At 34.4% G+C, this 23290-nt stretch overlaps 3 protein-coding genes across 3 annotated transcripts; 2 read left to right on the top strand and 1 right to left on the bottom strand.

Moving 5' to 3' along the window:
* On the top strand, positions 1418-4099 carry LOC109352929. The gene is made up of 2 exons (XM_019595114.1): positions 1418-3016; positions 3647-4099. The coding sequence occupies exons 1-2, from the start codon at positions 1418-1420 to the stop codon at positions 4097-4099; spliced, it is 2052 nt and encodes a 683-aa protein (XP_019450659.1).
* On the bottom strand, positions 7549-15584 carry LOC109352335 (serine carboxypeptidase-like). The gene is made up of 9 exons (XM_019594273.1): positions 15203-15584; positions 13952-14123; positions 13198-13317; positions 11540-11683; positions 11286-11439; positions 10325-10413; positions 8728-8986; positions 8478-8611; positions 7549-7948 (listed from the first exon to the last, which is right to left on the bottom strand). Exons 1-9 carry the CDS (start codon positions 15502-15504, stop codon positions 7820-7822), a joined length of 1503 nt encoding a protein of 500 aa, XP_019449818.1. The 5' UTR covers positions 15505-15584; the 3' UTR covers positions 7549-7819.
* On the top strand, positions 17009-20048 carry LOC109352928. Its single transcript, XM_019595112.1, has 3 exons — positions 17009-18358; positions 18443-18604; positions 18996-20048. The coding sequence occupies exons 1-3, from the start codon at positions 17009-17011 to the stop codon at positions 20046-20048; spliced, it is 2565 nt and encodes an 854-aa protein (XP_019450657.1).

Below are 23290 nucleotides of genomic sequence, written 5' to 3'. Positions count from 1 at the left end.
CTGAAAAGGAAACAACGTGTGTTGGGCAATTTATTAATTTAAAAATCATCCGCTTATTTATCTTTCATTTCAAGTTTTAATGTTTAAATTTAAATTCCCGGGTAAAACTTCCCTTTCAACTTAAAAAAATCATCATTACAATAGACATGTTTTAATGTAGAGAAAAAAATGTACCTTTTATTGATAATGTAAGAGTTTTTTACATTGTTAATACATTTTCACCATTCATTTTTAATCATCATTGACTATTAGAAAAAAATATAAATGAAGAGGAAATGATACACTGACTATGTATAAATCTTTACATTGTCCAAACATAAATTTTACACTCTTGAATGTATGATATGTGAATGTGGGCTATATTGATTTATATTAGTAGAATTAGTAGATGGTAGATTAATACATATGGGGTAGATGTGCATTGAGGATATGCTCCAACCAAAAGTGGATAAATTAATTCCACTCAAGCCATATAGATCACAAAGTAAAAAAAATTCTACCTATAAACTCTTTTTTCATACACAACACTCTACACATACCATATTAATTGATATTATGTCATCATTTTTAACTCTATCTATCAATTATGCCATGCCTCATAGATAAGGTGAAGAAATTAAACAGGATGTGATTTCTCACACACCGAATTCAAAGTCCACAATGAGAAGGAAAGTCATCTTGTACTAAAATAAGTGAAATTAAAAGAAAAACATGAGATAAGCTTTACATATTGCAAAAATGATTATGAAAAACATCAATTTAATTTAAAAATATTGAATATATGAGATATTGAGAGTCAGTTTCAAAATCTTATTTAATTCAAAATCTATTTTATATTTCTATAATTTTATTCTAAATATATGAAATACATGTTGACTATTTACCTATTGAATATACAACACAACAATCTCAACACACCTAAGTCAATACAACCCAACATAGAGAATGACAAACATACAGGGCAAGATCAGGCTGTCATCATTCAACCTCAAGTCACCAAACAAGCCCAAGCAGCCCAAGCTATCTCAGTCCAGCAGTCGTAGTCCAACTTTGATTTCTTAGAATACAAACTAACTAATTCTAGTAGTTAGTTATAGTTAGTTAATTTCTTCCCTTTCTGTTTTTCGGTTATTCAATCAGTTAGTTTTAGTTGAGTTTTTCTTTCCCTTTTCTTCTACTTGCTCTAGTATATAAGAGAGGTGTTCTGTTCATAAAGTAATAAGAAAAGTGAAGCATATTGTGGAGAGATAAGTCCAAATACTCAAATAAAGTCATGGGGAATTTTTCCATTCCAAGCAATATGGTATTAGAGCCTTCTCTTTGAAGGTTCTGGTTTACCTTTGCTGCGCATTCTTCTAATCGTTCATTCTCCTTCTTCAATTTTCTTCCAAATTCTTGAAATGCTGCTCACTAACAAATGGCAGAGAGTGTTGAACAAGAAAAGGATCAGCAAGCCATACAAAACAATGGCTATGACATTCAAAGTCCCTACTACCTACATCCTGGTGAGAGTCCAGGGGCAATCCTAGTTTCCCCTCCACTTGATGGCATGAACTACCAATCCTGGAGCAGATCAATGAAGAGAGCATTGCTCTCTAAGAACAAAATCAAGTTCCTAGATGGCTCAATACCACCACCGCGCAGATCAGATCCTAAATTTGACATATGGGAGCGTTGCAATACCATGGTGGTGTCTTGGATCACTAGGAGCTTGACACCGCAAATATCTCAAAGCATAGTGTACATTGATGGTGCAAGAGAGCTATGGCAAGACCTAAGAGAAAGATTCTCTAAAGGAGATTACTTCAGATTTTCAAACCTGCTCCAAGACCTCCACTCAGTCAAGCAAATGGATAGAAGCATCTCTAGCTATTATACGAATTTAAAGATCTTATGGGATGAGCTTGAGTCCATAAGGCCACTCCCATCATGTGTTTGTGAAGTTAAGTGCAGATGTGAATCAACCAACAAAAATAGAGAATATCGTGAAACTGAGTATGTGATTTGCTTCCTCAAGGGAGTGAATGAGGAATTTAATGCTACAAGATCCCAAATCTTGATGATGGAACCCTTTCCTACCATGAACAAGGCATTTTCACTACTCATACAACAAGAAGGACAACTGGTTGATGAAAATCCACAAAACTCCAAGGTTCTTTATAATTCAGCTAACAATAGGCAACAAACCAACCAAGATGATCAAAGACAGAATTGGAGGCCAAGAACTAGCAATACCAGAGGGGGAACCACACAAGGCAGGGGCAGAAGCAACACAAGAAGTTTTAATCCTGGCAGAACTAATGCAGTTAAATTCTGCATATATTGTGGCAAGGAAAGGCACACAATAGAAACATGCTACTTTGAGCATGGCTTCCCCCCGAATTACCAACAAGGAAATCCAAGACAGACCAATATGGCTATCAATGATGCAACTCAAATTGACAATAAAGAACCTATGGAACAACAAATGACAGAATGCAACACAACAGAGTTTAATTTTGGTACTAGAGAGTATGCACAATTATCATCATTGCTGCACAATATAGGACCAACCAAAGATGATCATGACATAAATCAATTGAGCATGCACCCAATGCCAGCAGCTGATATTTCTAAGGGTCATGATACCACAGGTAACTCTTCCTTATGGATACTTGACACAGGGGCCACAGATCATGTGTGCCATGACTTAGGTAAGTTTAACATTTATCATTCAATCAAGCCTATTATCATAAATATGCCAAATGGTTCAACCACATTGGCAAGGCTATCTGGTTCTGTGAGCATTTCAGAATCTTTGACACTGCATAATGTGCTATACGTGCCTAATTTCAAGTTTAATTTTATCTCTGTTCATAAAATAGCTAGTTCTATGCATTGTGCTCTAACCTTTGATGGCTTGGAATGTTCTATCCAGGATATGACTACTTGGAAGATGATTGGACATGCTGAAGTTAGAAATGGCCTATATGTCCTTAGAAGGAATTTTAATAATGTTGCTAACATAGAACACAATGTAAATGCTTTACATATTAATTCTGAATTTGACCTATGGCACTATAGATTGGGCCATCCATCAACTAGTGTTTTAAACTCTATATGCAAGCAATACTCTTTTGTTCACTTTAACCCTGCAATAGCTTGTGATTCTTGTCATTTTGGAAAACAGTCTAGATTAGCTTTTCAAGATAACATGAATAAGAGCCTTAACCTTTTTGACTTAGTCCATATGGACATATGGGGGGCCTTAGCTATCCCATCCATATGTGGACATAAGTATTTCCTCATTGTTGTTAAGGATTACTCTAGACATACTTGGCTCTTCCTAATGAGAACCAAAGCAGAGGCCATAAAATTAGTTTAAGAGTTTGTGACAATGGTCCAAACTCAACATGCCTCAATTCTTTAAAGATTTTGGCATATTACACCAAACCTCATGCGTAGAAACTGGACTGACAACGGTTGTGAATTCAACATGCCTCAATTCTTTAAAGATTTTGGCATATTAGACCAAACCTCCTGCGTAGAAACTCCACAATAAAACTCTGTTGTGGAAAGAAAACATAGGCACCTCCTCAATGTGACTAGGACTTTGTCCAGCATGCCACTTACCTCATAAATAGGTTACCTACTGTTGTATTACAAGAAAGGGACACCATATGAGTACCTTCACCAAAAGAGACCTGACCTACTTGAGACTAGAGTGTTTGGTTGGCAATGTTATGAATCTACCCTTGTTAACCACAAGACTAAGCTAGACCCCCGTGCCAGGAAGTGCATATTCCTTGGCCACAAGACTGGTACAAATGGGTACCTATTATTTGACTTACACAACAGAGAAATTTTCCTTTCCAAGAATGTTGTTTTCTATGAGAATCTATTCCCTTATAAAACCAATGAGCCCTATGACTCTCTAACCAATGAGGGTACTGGAAATGAGTTAGGCTTCCTTGACCTTGTACCCCAACCTACCACTGGCCTACTTGAAAATGTTGGAGATGGCACATATGAGACACATATTGAGAATGCACCCTTAGACAATCCAACCAATGATCAAGCCATAAACTCTCACCACACTCAGGGGCAGAGAAAGTCATAACGCATTAGACATCCCCCCAACTATCTAAAAGACTTCTATTGTAATATGATAAATACAAAGGGCACTAAGATCCAATACCCAATTTCTGTTGTTCTCTCATACCAGTCCTTATCCATTGACCACCTTAGCCACTTAATATCTATCACCACTACCATAGAACCTAAACATTTCATCCAAGCCATCAAATCTAGCCATTGGATTGAGGCAATGCAAAATGAACTCAATGCCCTCGAGTTAAACAAAACCTGGACTGTTGTTAACTTACCTCCCAACAAGCAAGCCATAGGATGCAAATGGGTTTATAAAGTGAAACACAAGTCAGATGGTTCCATAGAAAGATACAAGGCCAGGTTAGTGGCAAAAGGCTTCAACCAAACAGAGGGGATAGACTTCTTTGACAAATTTGCTCCTGTTGTGAAACTCACAACAGTGAGGTTACTCCTTGCTATAGCCTCTTCTCAAAATTGGTTCATTCATCAACTTGATGTGAACAATGCTTTCCTCCATGGAGACCTCAATGAAGAAGTATACATGACCATACCCCAAGAAGTGATATGCACCAAACCAAACATGGTCTGCAAACTACACAAATCACTTTGTGGCCTTAAGCAATATGGAAGGCAATGGTTCACTAAACTTACTCAGTCTCTCACATCCTTAGGTTATATCTAATCTCACCAAGATCATTCCTTGTTCACTAAGAAGCAAGGATCACACTTTACAGCCTTGCTCATCTATGTGGATGACTTGGTTTTAGCTGGCAATGACAACATCGAAATCCAACATGTCAAACATACCTTAGATCAACAATTTAAGATCCAGGACCTTGGCATTATAAAATACTTCTTAGGCATAGAAGTTGCCAGAACTAAGAATGGGATAACTATTTCACAAAGAAAATATGCTCTAGATATCTTATATGACACAGGTTTTCTAGCCTCTAAGCCTGCACCTACTCCAATAGTCAAAACTACTAAGTTACACAATGATGACAACTTGCCTTATGACAATCCTGCATCATACAGAAGATTAGTAGGCGGGTTATTATATCTTACTAATACTAGACCTGATATAAGTTTTGCTATTCAACAACTAAGTCAATTTATGGCTCAACCAACTGTTGTTCACTTTAGAGCCTTAACCAGGATTCTCAGATATGTCAAAGCCAATCCAGAACAGGGAATGCTTTATCCTAACTCATCCAGTTTACAACTCAAAGCTTTCAGTGACTCAGATTGGGCATCTTGTATGGATTCAAGGAAGTCTATTAGTGGATGTTGTGTCTTCCTAGGAGACTCATTGGTGTCTTGGAAATCAAAGAAGCAGAACACAGTGGCACGATCCTCCTCTGAAGTAGAATATAGGGCACTTGCATCATCTTCATGCGAAATTCAATGGCTTACATACCTCCTCTGCAACTTCCAGGTTCCCTTCATCAAACCAGCTTTGCTATACTATGACAATGACTCTGCTAGATACATTACAACCAACTCAGTCTTCCATGAAAGAACAAAGCATATAGATATAGACTGTCATGTTGTAAGATAAAGACTACAAGCCATCCTACTTCATCTTCTTCCAATCTCTACCACTGAACAAATTGTCGATATTCTAACAAAGCCTCTTGATCCTTCTCCTTTCCATTACCTACTTGCCAAGCTTGGAGTATTCAACATATTCTCTCCAGCTTGTATGGGGTATTGAATATACAACACAACAACCTCAACACACCTAAGTCAATACAACCCAACATAGAGAATGACAAACATACAAGGCAAGATCAGGCTGTCATCATTCAACCTCAAGTTACCAAGCAAGCCCAGGCAGCCCAAGCTATCTCAGTCCAGCAGCCTCAGTCCAATTTTGATTTCTTAGAATACGAGCTAACTAATTGTAGTAGTTAGTTATAGTTAGTTAATTTCTTCCCTTTCTGTTTTTTGGTTATTCAATCAGTTAGTTTTAGTTGAGTTTTTCTTTCACTTTTCTTGCACTTGCTCTAGTATATAAGAGAGGTGTCATGTTCATAAAGTAATAAGAAAAGTGAAGCGTATTGTGGAGAGATAAGTCCAAATACTCAAATAAAGTCATGAGGAATTTTTCTATTCTAAGCAATATTACCTAGTTGCTACACCTAATTATCTCAAAATCTATTTGGGAGTAGGCTTTGAATATAAATGGAAAAATGAGCAATGTTCATAGGCACGCTAACATAACTTATATTTTTTGTGTGTAGGGCATACAAATTTCACATATTTGTCCATTTTGCCTTGTCTATTTGCCCGCTGGTCCACGAGCATAATATAAGGAAAAAATAAAAAAAATTCAAACAAAATTATGATGTATCGTAATTTTTAATGCCTCGAAAAATTATAATATGTTATAATTTGTTCAACTTCATATAAGATATCAGTTTTTGTTAATTTTTTATCTTTAACTACTTTATTTAATTTCTTTTTATTTTATTATATATATTTTTTATTTTTTTTATTATTGAACAATGCTATGGATTGCTTGCATGCATGTTAGACCGTTTTAAAACGAGCAACATTGAATTTTGCCTGTTAAGATAATACATGCATGTTCACGTCCGCATAAATTTTTGCGAACATTTGTGAGCACGGACCAAACGGGTAGGGCAACCCGTTTTGTCATCTCTAGTTTTGAAGGAAAATGGAAAATGAAGACTTCAAAGTCATCTCACAAATATATTTCATAGTTCTCAAATCTTCTATTTCCTTTCATTCCCCTCTAAAATCTTCCTTGCAAACAAACCCTAAATGTTTTAGAAGTAGAATCCTCTCACATGCCTCATTTTATGGGTTGGTTTGGGTTGGTATTCACAAAAAATTAGAATGAAACCAAGCAAATTTGGTTAGGTTAAATTAAGTTGGGTAAATACCATTTAATCTTACCAACAAACTTGGACCAACCCGCTCCAAATTGGGTTGGTTTGAATAACCGTATTGATTGTAACACGTAAAAATATAAAAGAAATAAACAATGATAAATCATTAATATTGTTCTAAAATAACCTACCCAAATCAACTTTTGTCTTCAAAATCAAATCTACAAATTAATACCATTCTAACATCACCAAAAAGAATAAGGTTCCATTTTGACTTAAATAACATATAATGTTGATCATTTTTTGGTTATTATAATGTTGATCTTTAAAACACTAGAGTATTGTACTTATGTTTCATTTAAATAACATATAATGTGGTTAAAGTTTATTTTATCTTTAAAATATATTAGGCAGTAGTATTATTTTGATTGGCTCGTCGACTCTATGGGTCGATTTAATTCCAACCAAATCCAAACCCAAACTTAATAAGGACTAAGAAGGAAAACAACCAAACCAAACCAACCATGATTCAGTTGAGTTGGGTTGCTTGGTTTTATTGGAAATATGTGCTTCCCTACTTTCAGCTAGTTGTCTCTGTATCAAGTCAGTTTTAATTTTTCTGAATTTCAGTAATCCTCTTACAGCATATACATAAACGTATACACATAAATTTGATCTTATAACAAACAAAAATAAGCACCCAAAGCAGCAATCATACAAGCACAGAAGTCCATAACCATAGTTCTTTTTCTTCCTGCGTGTGAGTTCTTAGTCCACAGTCATTTAGATATCACACTGTCTGGGAATCTTGCACACATGATATATTGGTCACATCAATTTCTTCTCTCATATTTGTGTTTAAGCAATAAAGGATATTACATCTCAGCAACCAAATTTTCTCCATCAGCTCTAGATTCAGACAGGGTGCCTGTAGTCCACTTCTTCAGCATTTCTAGTGCAGCCTTGGGCTGGTCCATTGGAACCATGTGACCAGCATCATGGACCTGTTTTTAGTTACCCACATAATAATGAACAGCATAAGTATTTTCAATTGACAATGAGAAAAGCTATAAGGGGGAATGGTACATAAATGGAGTGTCTATTTATGTATAATATTGAGCGGTGTTTTAAATTGCACTCCACAATCACAATTGCGGCTGCAATATTATGGTTTCAAGAGTCTTCACAAAGGCACCGCAACCACAATTGTGTCTGCATCAACCACAATTGTGTCTGCATCAACCACAATTGTGTCTGCATCAACCACAATTGTGTCTGCATCAACCACATTTCTCGCAATTTAAAACAGTGACTGTTAACGTAGCACAAACACACTTTGTATTTGATCATGACAGATTTATACAGATTTACACATTTAAGATTTGGGGTTATTCATACTGCATGTCATGTTGAAGGAAATAATCTATAAACTATAACTTACTCTGTTTTCTATGCAAATTATGGCTTATTCAAGATAATATTCGTAGTTTTCACTGCACAAGCATACATATGAGAAGAGAAAGAGACAGAGACCTTAAGGAAACTTAAAGGCCCATAATTCTTCAATAATCCGGCTTCTGATCCATTAACAACAAAAGGAACTTCAGGTGAGGCTCCAAATTGTTTCTGACCAGACCATTCCATGGCATGAACCCATCTTGAATTACCTGCTCATTGAAATCATACCCAGCAGGAAAAGGTCCATCAATTCATGAGTTGAAACAAAAAATATGAAATAATAAATGTCTCTATAGATCTTAACTATGGCTTAAAAGTTACATACCAAGCCAGTTGCATATGAGATCATATTCCCCAGCATAAACAAGCAAATTGATTCCATCCTCAAGAAGGGCTGGAATACCAACTTCAAGATTCCTCATCCAATCCAGTAGCAGAGCTGTATGTACTTCTGGGCTACAAGAAACAAAATGAATTTTCCCAACCCCTAGTGAATCGCGAACAGATTTTTGGTTCAGGAATTTCTCCATGTTTGAAAAATCATAGCAAAGGCTCCCCTCACACTTCTTTCTGATGTCATAATACTGCAGCATAAGCATGTAACCGAACTGGTTAATTTTTTGAATATGCTCACATTGCCTCCAGATGGCAATTTCCATAAATATCAAGACATGAAATTCTTCTGACCAACTAGAAGCATAAAAGGTTTTCTTAACATTTGCTATAAACTTTATCATTTAAAATATCCTCGAATACGAAAGAGTTCAAGATGTTTATTAGACAGACATTCAGTTTGGAAACTGGCCAGTTATCTGTAGACCTTTTGTGGAGTAGGAAGTGTTTTCCTTATTATCATCTTCATCTTCAACATATTTGTTTTCCTTATTTCTCTAAAGTGATGTTTTTTCTCTCTTTTATGTTGTAATGTGCAATGAGAGAGAAAATGGTGCTCACTGTGTTGTCTTTGGTATGTTCTCTCTCTTCTTTTTTATGTGCTTTTGTTGTGTTATGCTTTTTTTAAATTTTGCTTTGTACGTGTCACTGTCGGCACTCAGATTGACTTTTGTTCCACTTTCAACATACATATTATTATAATATAAGTGTAGGCTACATAAAACATGAAGTTTCCACCTAAAACACCGTGTAGCTACATATTTTGATGTTGGAAGTTTAAGATTATCAAGTACTACTTGTTAATTTTGTTATTTATAGCAATGGAGAAAGTTGAAGATTTTATTATTTTGTGTATATGTATGTTTAAAAAAACCAATATTTGGTAGGATCTTATGATCCATGTTAAGATCATACATTTTACGTTTTCATCTACCCCTTGCGATCTTACGCAAGATCTCAATCTTGTCAATTATGCTAACAACAACAAAGACAACCACCAATCCTTATTCCCACTAGGCGAAGTCGGCTCCGTGGACCAAAAGATGTCATAATGCTCTATCATAAATCATGTCCATGACAATGCATTGATTTCTAAAGTCTAAACTCTTCCCAATAATTACACCTATGGGTTTTCTTGGCCACCCTCTACCCCAAGAAATTGGACCAACCTCCATTCGATCTACTCTCATTCCTGGAGCTTCTAAGTTCTACTTCGCACATGCCCAAACCATCTCAAGTGAGATCCAACCATCTTTTCTACAACAGGAGCTACCCCAACTTTCTCTCTAATGTATTAGGCCTAATTAAAGAGAGATTAAACAAAACAAAAAAGTGCTATATTTTCATGGACCAAACAAATATTTAAGCATAAAATAAATGATCATTTCTTTGCCCTCTCCTATATTAGTTTTAAGTTTTAACCTTAAGCTTTTATGTCACTTGGTGATCTGGATTCTGTCTACAACTTAAAGTAATACTGACATGTAAATTGTAAAAAACAGAGAAGAGGAATGAATTGTTTTACCCACATTTATATCACCGGCATGTAACATGATGTCACTGAATATGGCGTTACAAAGCACAAGTGCAGGCGCACAGGCAGCCTTTCCTATAGTGCCTGAAAGGATTAAAGCAAAAAATTATGGAGAGGTAATAGTAACCAACCAGAATAAGACTCCAAACAAGTGAGAGAACTGCTTACATGTGAGAATCAGGGAGTGATTCTCAAACCTCAGACATTGCATGAACAATCAAGATTCGGGAATACAAAATCACTTTAAGTTTACATGATCTCTGAAAATCAACAAACTAGTGCTCTCACATTCTCACTACAAAGAATATACTTCCATATCTACAATTTTATATGTACTTCACAAATTTCGAATAATTTAGAATATACACATAGCAGTTCACATCTTATGCTAATTATAGACTTAAAAATAAGAGTTTATATTAAGGAAAATAATATGCCAGTTATATATGCAGTTAATAATTAATATACAGATGGGAAAATATATAATGTTTGTGACTGTTTGTAATATTAGCAGTCACAAACATCCAGAGGCCTTTTAAGTCTATAATATTCTAACTTGGTTTATATATTTTATTCATATATGTTGATAAAAATTGTTTGGCCTATATAGATGTTATTAGTGATTTTTATATTACTGAGTACTTATATATTCAAGTTATTAGTGATTTGATGTTTAAAATTACTTTTAAGAAACAATTTAAATTTTAATAAAATCAAATTCCAACCTGATATTTTATCTGTTATTAAATTTCAAGTTTCAAAATCAATTTTTAGTAGTGGAATCATGTGAGAGGTTGAACCTTGAACTCAAGCTTCAAAATTCAATTAACGATATTCAAACATTGGAATGTTTGACTCAGTTTGATTTGGTCCATTATAGCCCCAATCCAACTTACAATCATGACAAGAAAAGAAGAACAACATTTGCTGCAAGGAGAATGTCAAATGTGAATTACCACACAGTTTTGTTGCCGATTCACAGGCTGGAACCAACAGTATATTAAGACGGTCATGTGTTCCCTTCGTAATTATGCCCATCTCCAGTGCGAAATCTGCATAAGCTTTATACTGAATTGCAGGATCCGTAAGCCCATTACCAATGGCAAATCCCTGTTAAAATCATGAAACTAAGATAAGCAAGTATTCTTACCCTTCGGTACAATTTTGGTACTAAGAAAGTTAGAATAGCTCAGTATGTAATGTAGAATACCTTCAGGTTTACATGAATTCCTTCCTTAGCTTTGTTTCCCCTGTGAATACGAGCCGCAAACGCAGGAATATAGTGTCCGGCATATGATTCACCTGTAATAAAAAAGTCGTTCTTTGCATATTGGGGATGTTCTGCAAAGAAGGCCTGAAGGAAAAAGAAAAATGTTAAGAGGGTATTTTAGTCTTTCTGATATTTTTGTACTATGTCATTAACTTTTTATTACCCATACTACACTATACTGTGACATAAATATACAAATCTACACCTACATTTGGGCATCGCATATAAAATTCTCTCTAACTATATCACGACCTTTTCCTAAATTTCTTTTCACCTTTCTACTAAGGTTGTTTCTCTTATAATGACCATGATGACCTAAGGCCAGTTTTCAGCATCTTGGCAGCCCTCAGATTGGTTGTTGTTCAGCTTTTCAAGCAACCCAAAGGTGGTCATCATTGCTTGTAGAACGGTCATGATTGACAGGGCCACTAGGAGTACCAGCAAGTTTCCTCGTGGACAGCAGTGGCATCTGCAAGACTGCATTACTGCAACACTTCTAATTTTGGGCACAATTGTAAGAACACATTTTATTTCAAATGGTCATGAATGGTGGAAGGTTATTCTAATTCAGATTTGCAAGAATGTTCCATACATTGAAGATCGGCATCTGGCTAATGGGTTTTACTTGGTAGAAGTTTGAATTAATGGAGAAATAAGCATATAGGGGGACAAGATCAAACGTAGAATCAGAATATCGAAATGTGACACAGGACACTTGTGAACTATTGTTAGTGCATTATTTACTTGATGAGATAGGCATCGAAGTCCCTCCACCTATGAAGCTCAAGTGTGAAAATTAACCTGAAATTCACATTACCTCAAATCCAGAATTTAATGAGTGGGCAAAACACAAAGCTGATTGTCCTTTTATCAGAAAAAAAGATTCACCAAACTGTCTCTACAAGCGACTGGACAAGGTAGAAAACGGTGGGGGCACATGCTCCACTTAACTTTAAAATGTCCATTATCATTGTGGTAACTTACCATTTCATCCCCCCAATATCTTCCAAACTTTTCCTGATAATCATCATCTGGACGAATGAGTTACTTTTACCAAACTATTTTTAATTAGACAAGAGAAGTTGACCTTGTCCTTGGTCTACTACCCAAAATTTCTTGGTCAGCCACTGACTCACTGGAGTCTCCACCAATTACATCAGAGTTGGAGAGCAGCTAGCTTACTATTACTTCTATTGTGGCACTGAATGGAAATATAGATAATAGTTGTAACAAGTTGGGCATGCTTAGCATCAATAACCCAACTTCAGGAGGGTGTCAAGATAGTATATCAGTCTTTCTTATTTAGTTGTATCACTCTACTACACTATACTGTACCTGTATTTAGCTGTAAAGAAATTCCAAGCCTGCCCCACATTTGAGAAAAACTTCTAAAACTCTTTCTCCGACAAGAACTTCCTAAGTCAATATATTACTGGCGAAGTTTTACCAGGATACCAAAGTTCATAAGGAAATTTTATCTTATATTTGGAAATATAACTTCCATTCTAAAAATAATAAATGTTATTGTTAGGTAATAGAGGAGCATTACAGCAAAGTTCTACAAATAATATTTAGGGGCTTCGGGGAAACATATGTACCTGTAAGAAGTCATACAAGTCATTGCTAACACCCTCTTCATCATGACGAATGTCACGCGGATCAGTGCTGTAACTAAATCCAGTACCAGTTGGTTGGTCAACATACAAAAGGTTTGATTCCTACAAGATTACGTAGAAATTTTATCTGCAAATAAGTCTCAGGAAAAGAACTATGCAGAAGCAGTTGTCAAGGTTATAACAATTTCGAGAGTTGTCTAACTGTGTATGTCTATATGCAAATAGAAATGAACTTGGTATCCAATACATTGTTATAAAAATTCTCAAAATCATACTTAATTACAGATTAATTTCAAACTAAAATATAAGACATATTAATCTGGTTTCCTTAAATTAGATCGTTGGACCCTGTCTCACACCTTTCAGGAAGATGAGAAGCACGATAAACAGAAGTGGTTGCTTATCTGCTCAGATTAGTTTGTAGCTAAAATTACATGCTAGTATTATACAAATGGAAATAATTCAAAACAGCTAGTCACCATAGACAATGAGACCCCATTGTGAGCACTAACATGATGGTGAATAACAACATAGAAGTAATTAGATAAGCCATCAATTTAATTCCCAAATCATACAAAAACATACGAATTTAGCCACTCAAGGCTCACTCAGAAATTTTAGATTTTTCAGTGAGTGTGAGCAATGAAGGACACTTTTGATGACATTTTCCAGAATTAAGAATATAAATTGATGTCAAAATTCTTTGGAGGATTAAAGTAATGACACTTTGGCATACCTTGTCCCAACCATACTCGTTCCACGCAAGAGACAAGTTGTCAGTAACTTTGAAAGGGCCATTTTCATAAAACAAAGCCAACTCACTGCTACAGCCTGGTCCCCCAGTCAACCAAATCACAACAGGATGGTCCTCCTTCTGTTTACGTGATTCAAAGAAAAAGTAGAACATCCTGCCACATCCAACCAAATGTGAGAAATGAATAACAAAATTATACTAATGACCCAATTCCATAATAATACTATTCTATGAAACTGCAAAACCATTATACTATCTCCCACAATGAAATTCTTGTACGGCCAGTTATTAAATAAGAAAATACTTTAAATTTGCTAAACTGATATTATCATACCCATCCAAGGCTGCAACATATTGCAGCTTATCATACACTTTAATTGACAATAACAATTATATTAGTTTACAGCATAAGCTATTTTTGTTTTGAACCTCCACACTCAATTTCATGCCAGAATTGACACTAGGGGACAACAAAAGGTTTATGTTAACAGGTTAACTGTCCAAAGTTGTGAATAATATTACACTGTATTCCCAACTTAATTTTTTTCTAAAAGAAACCATAAAAATAAAAACGTCCCTCCAATCATTTGTTTTTTTTAATGAACTTCTTTATTTTTTGACGAACAACTCATACTACATGCTTTGAAGATGTAGGGATTAGGGGGTGCGGTAGGGACAAGGATGTGCTTAGATTATCTTAATTTAAAGTATGAGAAAAAGATATATATACACCGACAATGCATCATCCACCATTCATTGAGTTTTAAATAAAATTAATACAAATGAATAGTGGATGATGTACATAGATATTAGACTGATAAAGTAATTCTTAATTAGGCAATGTATATTATATAATATATACAATCAAATGATTATTTTCCATGGATAAGGAGGTTACATGACTATAAAATAAAAGATTAGATACCATATCTAACTAAGAACTTTTGCTAACTATATTTGTCGGTTGCTATATATAGTCTAAGCCCAAGTATTCTGTTAACTTTGTCAAATCCCATAAATTTTGGTTCGAGACACAAAAAAAAGAAATGAAACTTATCTCCTCTTTTTTGGCTTAAAATCTATTCACTATCTCGTGTTATAGAATTAGTCGACGTTTCTAGAAATTCCAACAAATACAGAAAATGAATATTAGTAACATGCAGTAACTTCAGAAACAGAAATTAGGACCATGACGATCTAGTACATAGTAACAAGTGTAAGAAGAAGCAAAACCTAGCGGCATGAGAATGCTGAATGGAGTAATAACCAGCATGATGACCTAAATCCTCAACAGTAACACCAGAATCAGGATCAGAGCCCAATACGTTGGGGAATCTGAGTCGTTTCTCGACGATTTTGCGAGGTTGGAACGGTAGCGAAGAATTAGCGATGTTGAGATCGTCGCCGGGGAAGAGATTGAGATCTCTGATGAGCTTCTTCGCGTGAAGTGACACGCGCCGATCATCGTCGGAAGCAGAGGAGAGGAGAAGAATAGAGAGGAAGAAGATGATGGAAATGGAAGAAGAGTGAAGCATTTTGTTGGGGTTTGGTAAGATACACAGTGGTTGCTAGTTGCTAATGACTAAGCTATCATTATGCTTCGCAGCACTTTTTAATAAGTGATTTTATATGTGCCGAGAAAATAAGTGATTTTCTATAGAGGTGATTAAATACTCTTTCTTCTGTTTTTATATCCTCCATAAGGTTATAGTGATGATTTTTTTAACCATTTTTATAATAATTAATGTTCAATTGTTGTGAAAAACACTTATTAGAAGAGATAATCATAAAATTAAAAAATGATTAGTGTTAGCGTTGACATTACGTTTTGACCCAAAACTTAACATTAGGTATATGGATTCATTCACTTATATGTTCTTTAATTCATCCATTTTTGCTCAATGTGAGACTTCTTCATTCACACTTGAAATACCTAACATCATTGTTAGTTTATTAGTTTGAAGTCTTACATCGGATATGTGGAGAAAAGTGAAAGAATTTATAAATAGGAAAAACTCATGAAACTAATGTCTTATGGTTTTGGTTCTAGAATACATGTGCAAAGTGTGCAAGACACGTTAAAAATTAAAATAATAAATATAACCATATAAATTTCATATTTCATAATTAATCTCTATATGATTTCACATTTTGAAATCATTGAATGATAAATTCGTTATGAATATTGTTGAATATTTCTCGCCAAATATAAATCACTAAATATCATTCATATCTCATTTGATTAAGAAACCTATTTTTCAAAATTAGTGTAGTTAACAAAAAAAAATCTACATTTGTATTGGTAACTTCAAGAGAAAATAAAACACTTAAACAGTCTTCCACTTTCAAAGAAGTAAATTCAACATTGTTATGTATATCAATATTTGTAAGTATCAAATTGATTATCAAACATCACTAAATAGTTATACAAAAATTATGTGAATAAAGTTTTGCAAATTTCAATTTTATCATATCAAAACTGGAGAAAAAATCACAACTTAAACAAGACATGTAAAAAGTTGAATATTTGTTCAAAAAACAATTATGAAATTCCTTAAATTGCATATCCACAATATTATAAAATAATCAACATAATAATAATTATTTGTTTTTGATGAAGTAAGTCATAACGTTGACAAAAAAATAAATTTGGGACATTTAGAGTAATAAGTGGTATACATATTGTTAAACCTCTATTCTTGTCTTTTTCTTCTTTCCTTTTTGGTTTGGGCCTTGTTTGTTTAAGCCCAGCTTTGCTGGTTCAGTCAATTAGTTAAGTTAGGTAGTCTTTCCTTTTTGGTCATTTCAGTTAGGTTTGTTAGTTATTGTTTCTGCTATAAATAACTTGTTCCTTCTCTGCATAAAGCAAGCAAATTAATAAAACTGAAAGTGTGGTTTTTGGCATTTTCCATTTCCTCCTTCTTCTCTCCACTGGACTTCGTTCCAATTAAGATGGTATCAGAGCTATCATAGCTCTGATCACCGCCTCTCCTCCCTTCCTTCCTCCCTTTCTCCTCCTCATCCTTCCCCTTTTCGAAAATGAACAACGGGGATCAAGATAGCAACCCCTTTTTCTTACACTCCAGTGAAAACTCTTCCCTCGTCCTCGTTACCCCTTCTTTAGATGGTACCAATTACCATTCTTGGTCAAGAGCTTTCAAGTTGGCTCTTGAATCCAAGAACAAACTCATGTTCATTGATGGAACCTTGCCTCAACCGAAGTCAGAAGATCACTCATACAGGCCATGGAGACGGTGCAACACCATGGTACTGTCTTGGATACAACATTCGATCAAAGAATCCATAGCCAAATCAATTTTATGGATGGATTCTGCAGCAGAAGTTTGGAAGGACTTGGAAGAACGATTTTCACAAGGAGACATGTTCAGAATGGCTGAATTACAAGAAGAGTTTCATCATCTCAATCAGGGTAACCTCTCTATATCTGAATTCTACACTCAACTAAAAACTATATGGGAAGAAATAGAGATCTTCAGACCTATTAGAAGTTGTCCATGCCTTGAGAATTGCACGCATGGAATCATCCAAGATGTAAAAAGATATAGGGAAGAGGATTATGTCATTCGATTCCTCAAAGGATTAAATGAGCAATATGCTCATGTTCGGTCTCAGATCATGCTCAATCAACCCCTACCCACCATCAGTAAAGCCTTCTCCTTGCTTATTCAACAAGAACGACAACAACATAACCCCCTTCCAAATAATCTTGAAACACAAGGCACTGTACTATCCCTCAATACCAACCAAGATTTCCAAACCAGAGGAACCAATTCTGTCCCTAATGGAAATTTTAGACCAAGAGGGGGTTTTAACTATAGAGGAAGAGGTGGTAGATCAGGAACACGGATTCTGAATAGCAAATTCTGTACTTTTTGTGAGAGAACAAATCATACCATTGAGACATGTTTCCTAAAACATGGCTACCCTCCTGGTTATCCAAACTCTAATAAATCTTCCAAAATGGCCAACCATACTGCCTTTTTCCCTCTTGATACAGAGGAGACATCAGCAACCAATCCTCAATCAGGAAATCAAATGCATAATACACCCAGCTCATTCACAGAAGAACAAATGCAGGGCATTCTACATCTCCTTAATCAGTCTAAGAACCAACAAGACCATGCTGTCAATTCTGTCACTAATGCAGTTTTGGCTAAACCAGGTAATTCTCATTCTCAGTGGCTCCTTGATACTGGAGCCACAGACCATATCTCTTGCACAATGAGCAACTTTAGTAGTTTTCACTCTATGGCACCAATGCTCATCACTATGCCAAATGGAGAAAAGGTTACCACTTGCACCACTGGCACAGTCACCTTGAATCAATCTATTATTCTCACTAATGTTCTCTTTGTCCCTGAGTTTCATGTTAATCTCATATCTGTCAATAAACTAACTAAACATCTAGGTTGTCATTTGATTTTTTCTGAAAGACAATGTTTGGTTTTGCAGAACCATACCAAGAAGATGATTGGTTCAGCTAGAATTCAACATGGATTATACTTGTTCAACTATCAACCTGTTTCTCAAAGTTCCTTTACTTTTTCTCATTTTACTGCCAATATTGACAATAATTCTCTATGGCATTTACGCCTTGGTCATGCTTCTACCTCTGTAATGAAAATTCTGCATAAACAATTTCCTTTCATTAATAATAATAAGAATCAACCTTTATCTCCATGTGATATTTGCCATCTAGCTAGACATAAGCATTTACCCTTTCCTCACAGTAACACCAAGAGTATGAGGCCTTTCCAATTAATCCATGCTGACATTTGGGGGCCATACTCCACACCATCCCTCTTTGGACATAGGTACTTCTTAACTCTAGTTGATGACTTCACAAGATTCACATGGACTATTATGATGAGTTCTAAAACAGAAACCAGAAAACACCTCATTCATTTTGTGTCTCACATTGAGACTCAATTCAACTCCAAACTTCAATCTTTAAGAAGTGACAATGGAGTTGAGTTCTTGATGCATGATTTCCTTGCCTCTTCAGCATGCTGTCCACATAATAAATAGGCTTCCTACTCCTCTCCTCAATAACCTCTCACCTTACCAAAAACTTCATAACCAATTAGCCTCTCTTGACCACTTAAGGGTCTTTGGCTGCCTAGCCTACTCCACCACTCTGCAAGCCCACAGAACCAAATTCATGCCTAGGAGTAGGAAAACTGTCTTCCTTGGCTTCAAAGAAGGTACCAAAGGATATATCCTCTATGATCTTACCTCTCATAATTTCTTTCTTTCTAGACATGTCCACTTTTATGAACAAAATTTCCCCTTCTCTCACACCAGTACCTCTGAACCTCAAACCACTTGTAAAATCAACCCTGCTACCTTCCTACCCCAACCTGATTCTCCCAACACCAACATATCCCCTTCCAATCCTCTCCCTACCCCAACTCAGCAACCCTTGCCTAATCCTACTTCCTCAACATCTCAACCCACCAATAATAGACACTCCCTTAGAATTAGAAGACCTCCAACTCATCTTAGAGACTACCATTGCAACCTCACTCTGTCTCAACCCCTGCCTCCCTCCTGCAACACCAAATATCCCATCTCCTCTGTCCTCACCTACAACAATTTGTCTAAAAATTACAAACATTTTTGCCTTAATGTTTCCATCCATCAAGAACCAAAATCCTACAAACAAGCCTCCTCTATCCCTTGCTGGCATCAAGCTATGCAACAAGAACTCCTAGCCCTTGATCTTAACCATACCTGGACCTTGATGCCTCTCCCTCCTGATAAATCCTCCATTGGCTGCAAATGGGTTTACAAAATTAAGTACAATGCTAATGGCACTCTTGAAAGATACAAAGCCAGGCTTGTTGCTAAGGGATATACTCAACTGGAAGGGGTAGATTACTTTGAAACTTTTTCTCCTGTGGTCAAAATCACCACTGTCAGAGTTGTTTTGGCTTTAGCTGCTGCCAACTCATGGTTTCTAGAACAACTTGACATAAATAATGCCTTCCTTCATGGTGACCTTCATGAAGAAGTTTATATGAAGCCACCTCCTGGGTTCCAATTAAGACATATTTAAAATAAAATTCGGTGTGCATTTACACACTCTCAACTATATGTTGCATCATACATGTTCTTATACGTAATATGATGAGAGTACATCTTTTGTCCCATATTTTATACTATTTCATATGTTATGAGTTATGATTGATTAAAAAAATATATTTAAATGAAAAATTTAATTATTAATTATTTTTTAACTAGTTATATCTCATGATATATGGAATTGAACAATATTGTGAGATATAAGATATGATCTTACAAGGTGAGGTGACATTTTTTGTATAACCAAAAATACTTTTTTTTGGTTATCCTTAAAAAATAGATGAAGACTATTAATTAAAAATTAGTCTAATCAAATTAGGATAAACTTGTAATAATAGATTATTAGAAACAAAAGTTAATCGTATTTGATTAAAATTAAATAATCATTTTTTTACTTTGTTTCGTGTTTTATTTTTAGAACGCCAACTATTAATCAGCACGTTGTTGTCCAATAGTATAAAGTTTCGTTAGATTTTTAGGATGACTAAAATACTAATGATTCAATTTTTTGGAGCGACCTTTGTTAATAGGATAGCCATGAATCCAAAATGTATTTATTCTTTACCATAAGGTAAAGAAATACATTTAATAGTACCAAAAAATGTCAACTATTATTATATAAAGCTATTCATATTAGATTATACGATTCTGATTATTTCTAGGTTATGATTATATAAGTAATTTTGTTGGAAAATAATCTGAAAAAGTTGGGTTTGTTTATTTTATTTTATGAAGAATTTAAGGGTGTTAACTGATAATATAAAATGCTATGGTCTACCGCTTTTATTATAAAGTTTTTTACACTATTAGTACAATATTTATCATTAATTTATATTTTTTTGTTTAAAAATCAATAATAATAATATATGAATAGCAAATAATTTAATGATTTACATATTGTCAATATATATTATTTATTTTATTTATCTAAGAAGGGATATTCCTTTTTCATAAGTTTCTTGTAATGGATCTTAGGTGTGAACATATGGTTATGCATTCTAGATTGAGGAGAATCGGACAACTTTGGGAATTTTTTTATAATATTTTTTTGTACTACTAAGAGTATCTGTTCACCTTACATGTAGGGAATTAATTCATTTCGAGATGTGTGGTTCTATCTTTCAATAAGTGTTTATCTAAGAATCAAATCTTTAACCTTTTGGTCATCATGAGAATCGAGTTGAGTCTTATATCACTAGATCAACGCTTTGTTGATATTTATTTGTACTACCAAAAGTATTTAGGTAAGGAACTAATCCATTTTGGTGTGCATGACTGCTCTTTCAAACAATTATCGCTCTCATCATTTAATCTTTTGATCATTATATGATTTAGCAGAACCTTACACTAATAAACCAATATCTTGTTGGTTTTGTTGTTACTTTATTTATTTATTTATAATATGTAATAAGGAAAGAGTGTTACAAATATTTTTAAAGATGATGACATGGACAAATAAAGGAAATAACGTTGGAAGGATAATGATAAAGAGTGTATTGTTGGCATTATTTTGAAGTAATTAGGAGGTCAGATCTTATTGAGGGAACAATGAAGTAGACTAGGTTGGGTGGGAGAAAATATGGGACAAAAGAAAATAGGGGATGAAGCTAGTGTTGGAAAACACATGCTTTATTTGGTTGAGTAAAACAAAAAGAGAGAAAGAGATGACAAATAGACTTGGGTAAAATATAGTAGATTTTTATAATATTTGTTATAAGAGAAGAAATAAAGAAAGGGAAGAGAAAAAAATATTTTCTTCTCCTAATCTTTTATTTGGTCAGATAGGAAGTAATAAGAGAAATATCATATTATACTTCAAATGACAAGAATATCTCTAAATAAAGAAAATAAATATAGGAAAAAAAAGTTGTTTTATTATTAACTAAAAAAACTATAATTTAAATTATAAATTTTATTATATATTCTATTATAACTTCAATTGATTCTTTAATTAATATTTTTTATATTAAAAATGAGATTTATATATGTTAATAGTAATTAAAACTAGCAAGCAAAGAAAATCAAAAAAATTGAAGAATATTTTTAACATTTCATATAAAATTATTATTTTTCTCTGCTTTCTCACTAAATAATAAGAGAGAAAATTTATGGTGGGTCCCACACATTTTTTATTATCTATTCTTAGAAAAAGTCTCTCTTTCTCTTGAGTATCTATCTTTCTCTTTTCTCTTAGCTCAAATTTCACTCTACCAAATAAAGACTACAAGAAAAAGATAGACAGTGTACTTCTTCATTTGGGGATTTCAAAAGAGATACATTTGTCCTTGGTTGTATTAGTCTCATGAAGATATTGAAAGTTCACTCTCCTCTTTCTACTTTATCAATCATCTTAACTTCATGATATGTTTTATTTAGACTAAATTTCTCTCAAGTATTCAACCTTTCAAGATTGTGTGGAGAATTTTTTTTTAATTTTTTATATCATTTAATTTAAAAATTAATAAATATTTGGACCTTTTGATTTTTTTATCATGTGTCGAGAAATTTTTTTATCACATGGCAAGATTATTTTTGTAGTAATTCTCAATGGTTTGTGTTGTGTGTTTTCATGCGTACATCTCAAAAGATAGAGTGCTAGCTATTACATGTTTTATTAAGGACTTCTATGATGAATTCTTATCTTAACTTGTAGTGACTAACTTATATTGTTGATATTTAAAGATTGTCATCATGCAATTGTTTTAATTTCCGAATTGAAATTTTCTATTAACTACATAAAGAAAAAAGGTTCCACTGTTATTTCTAATGGACAAAATACATTTTCTCATGCAAAGTTTTCCGCCCAAACACCCATCAATTATAATATATGGTCATACACCCTATCACAGTCCCTCTTTTTCCTTCATTTCCCTGTCCCTTCATTTCATTCATCTGCCTTTTCATTTCTCTGCCTCTTCGTTTCATTCCTCTTCCTTCATTTCTTTGCCCCTCGGTTTCATTCTTCTTCCTTTATTTATGTGACCCTTCCTTTCATTCATCTTCCTTCATTTCTCTTCCCCTTCCTTTCATTTCTTTTGTTAGGCTCAACCAAAGGCTATATGGGGTGATGTCTAATCTCCTCGTGATGATTTCACTTCACCCTTTTGGTGGATTAGTCGCTAATGTTCGTTTATTGTGGAGCATGTGGATCTAGATCAAGTTACATTGTTTATGTTTTCAACTGTGTCAAAAAAGTCAGTTGAGTTTGGTCCTTTT

The sequence above is a fragment of the Lupinus angustifolius genome, chromosome LG07, assembly GCF_001865875.1.
Source record: "Lupinus angustifolius cultivar Tanjil chromosome LG07, LupAngTanjil_v1.0, whole genome shotgun sequence".
Taxonomy (NCBI): Eukaryota; Viridiplantae; Streptophyta; class Magnoliopsida; order Fabales; family Fabaceae; genus Lupinus; species Lupinus angustifolius.
This window is presented reverse-complemented; position numbering and strand designations above follow the sequence as displayed.

Bases quoted from the DNA above. Each gene is read 5' to 3' on its own strand.
- LOC109352929 (XM_019595114.1), top strand. From the start codon at position 1,418: ATGGCAGAGAGTGTTGAACAAGAAAAGGATCAGCAAGCCATACAAAAC. The intron at 3,017-3,646 runs GTAAATGCTTTA...TTGTATTACAAG, and splicing joins TTGCTAACATAGAACACAAT to AAAGGGACACCATATGAGTA.
- LOC109352335 (XM_019594273.1), bottom strand. From the start codon at position 15,504: ATGCTTCACTCTTCTTCCATTTCCATCATCTTCTTCCTCTCTATTCTT. The intron at 11,684-13,197 runs GTACATATGTTT...TTTTTCCTTCAG, and splicing joins ACTTGTATGACTTCTTACAG to GCCTTCTTTGCAGAACATCC. The intron at 10,414-11,285 runs GTAATTCACATT...TAATCCTTTCAG, and splicing joins ATCGGCAACAAAACTGTGTG to GCACTATAGGAAAGGCTGCC.
- LOC109352928 (XM_019595112.1), top strand. From the start codon at position 17,009: ATGAACAACGGGGATCAAGATAGCAACCCCTTTTTCTTACACTCCAGT. The intron at 18,359-18,442 runs GTTAATCTCATA...TTGGTTTTGCAG, and splicing joins TCTTTGTCCCTGAGTTTCAT to AACCATACCAAGAAGATGAT. The intron at 18,605-18,995 runs GTAATGAAAATT...TTGCCTCTTCAG, and splicing joins TTGGTCATGCTTCTACCTCT to CATGCTGTCCACATAATAAA.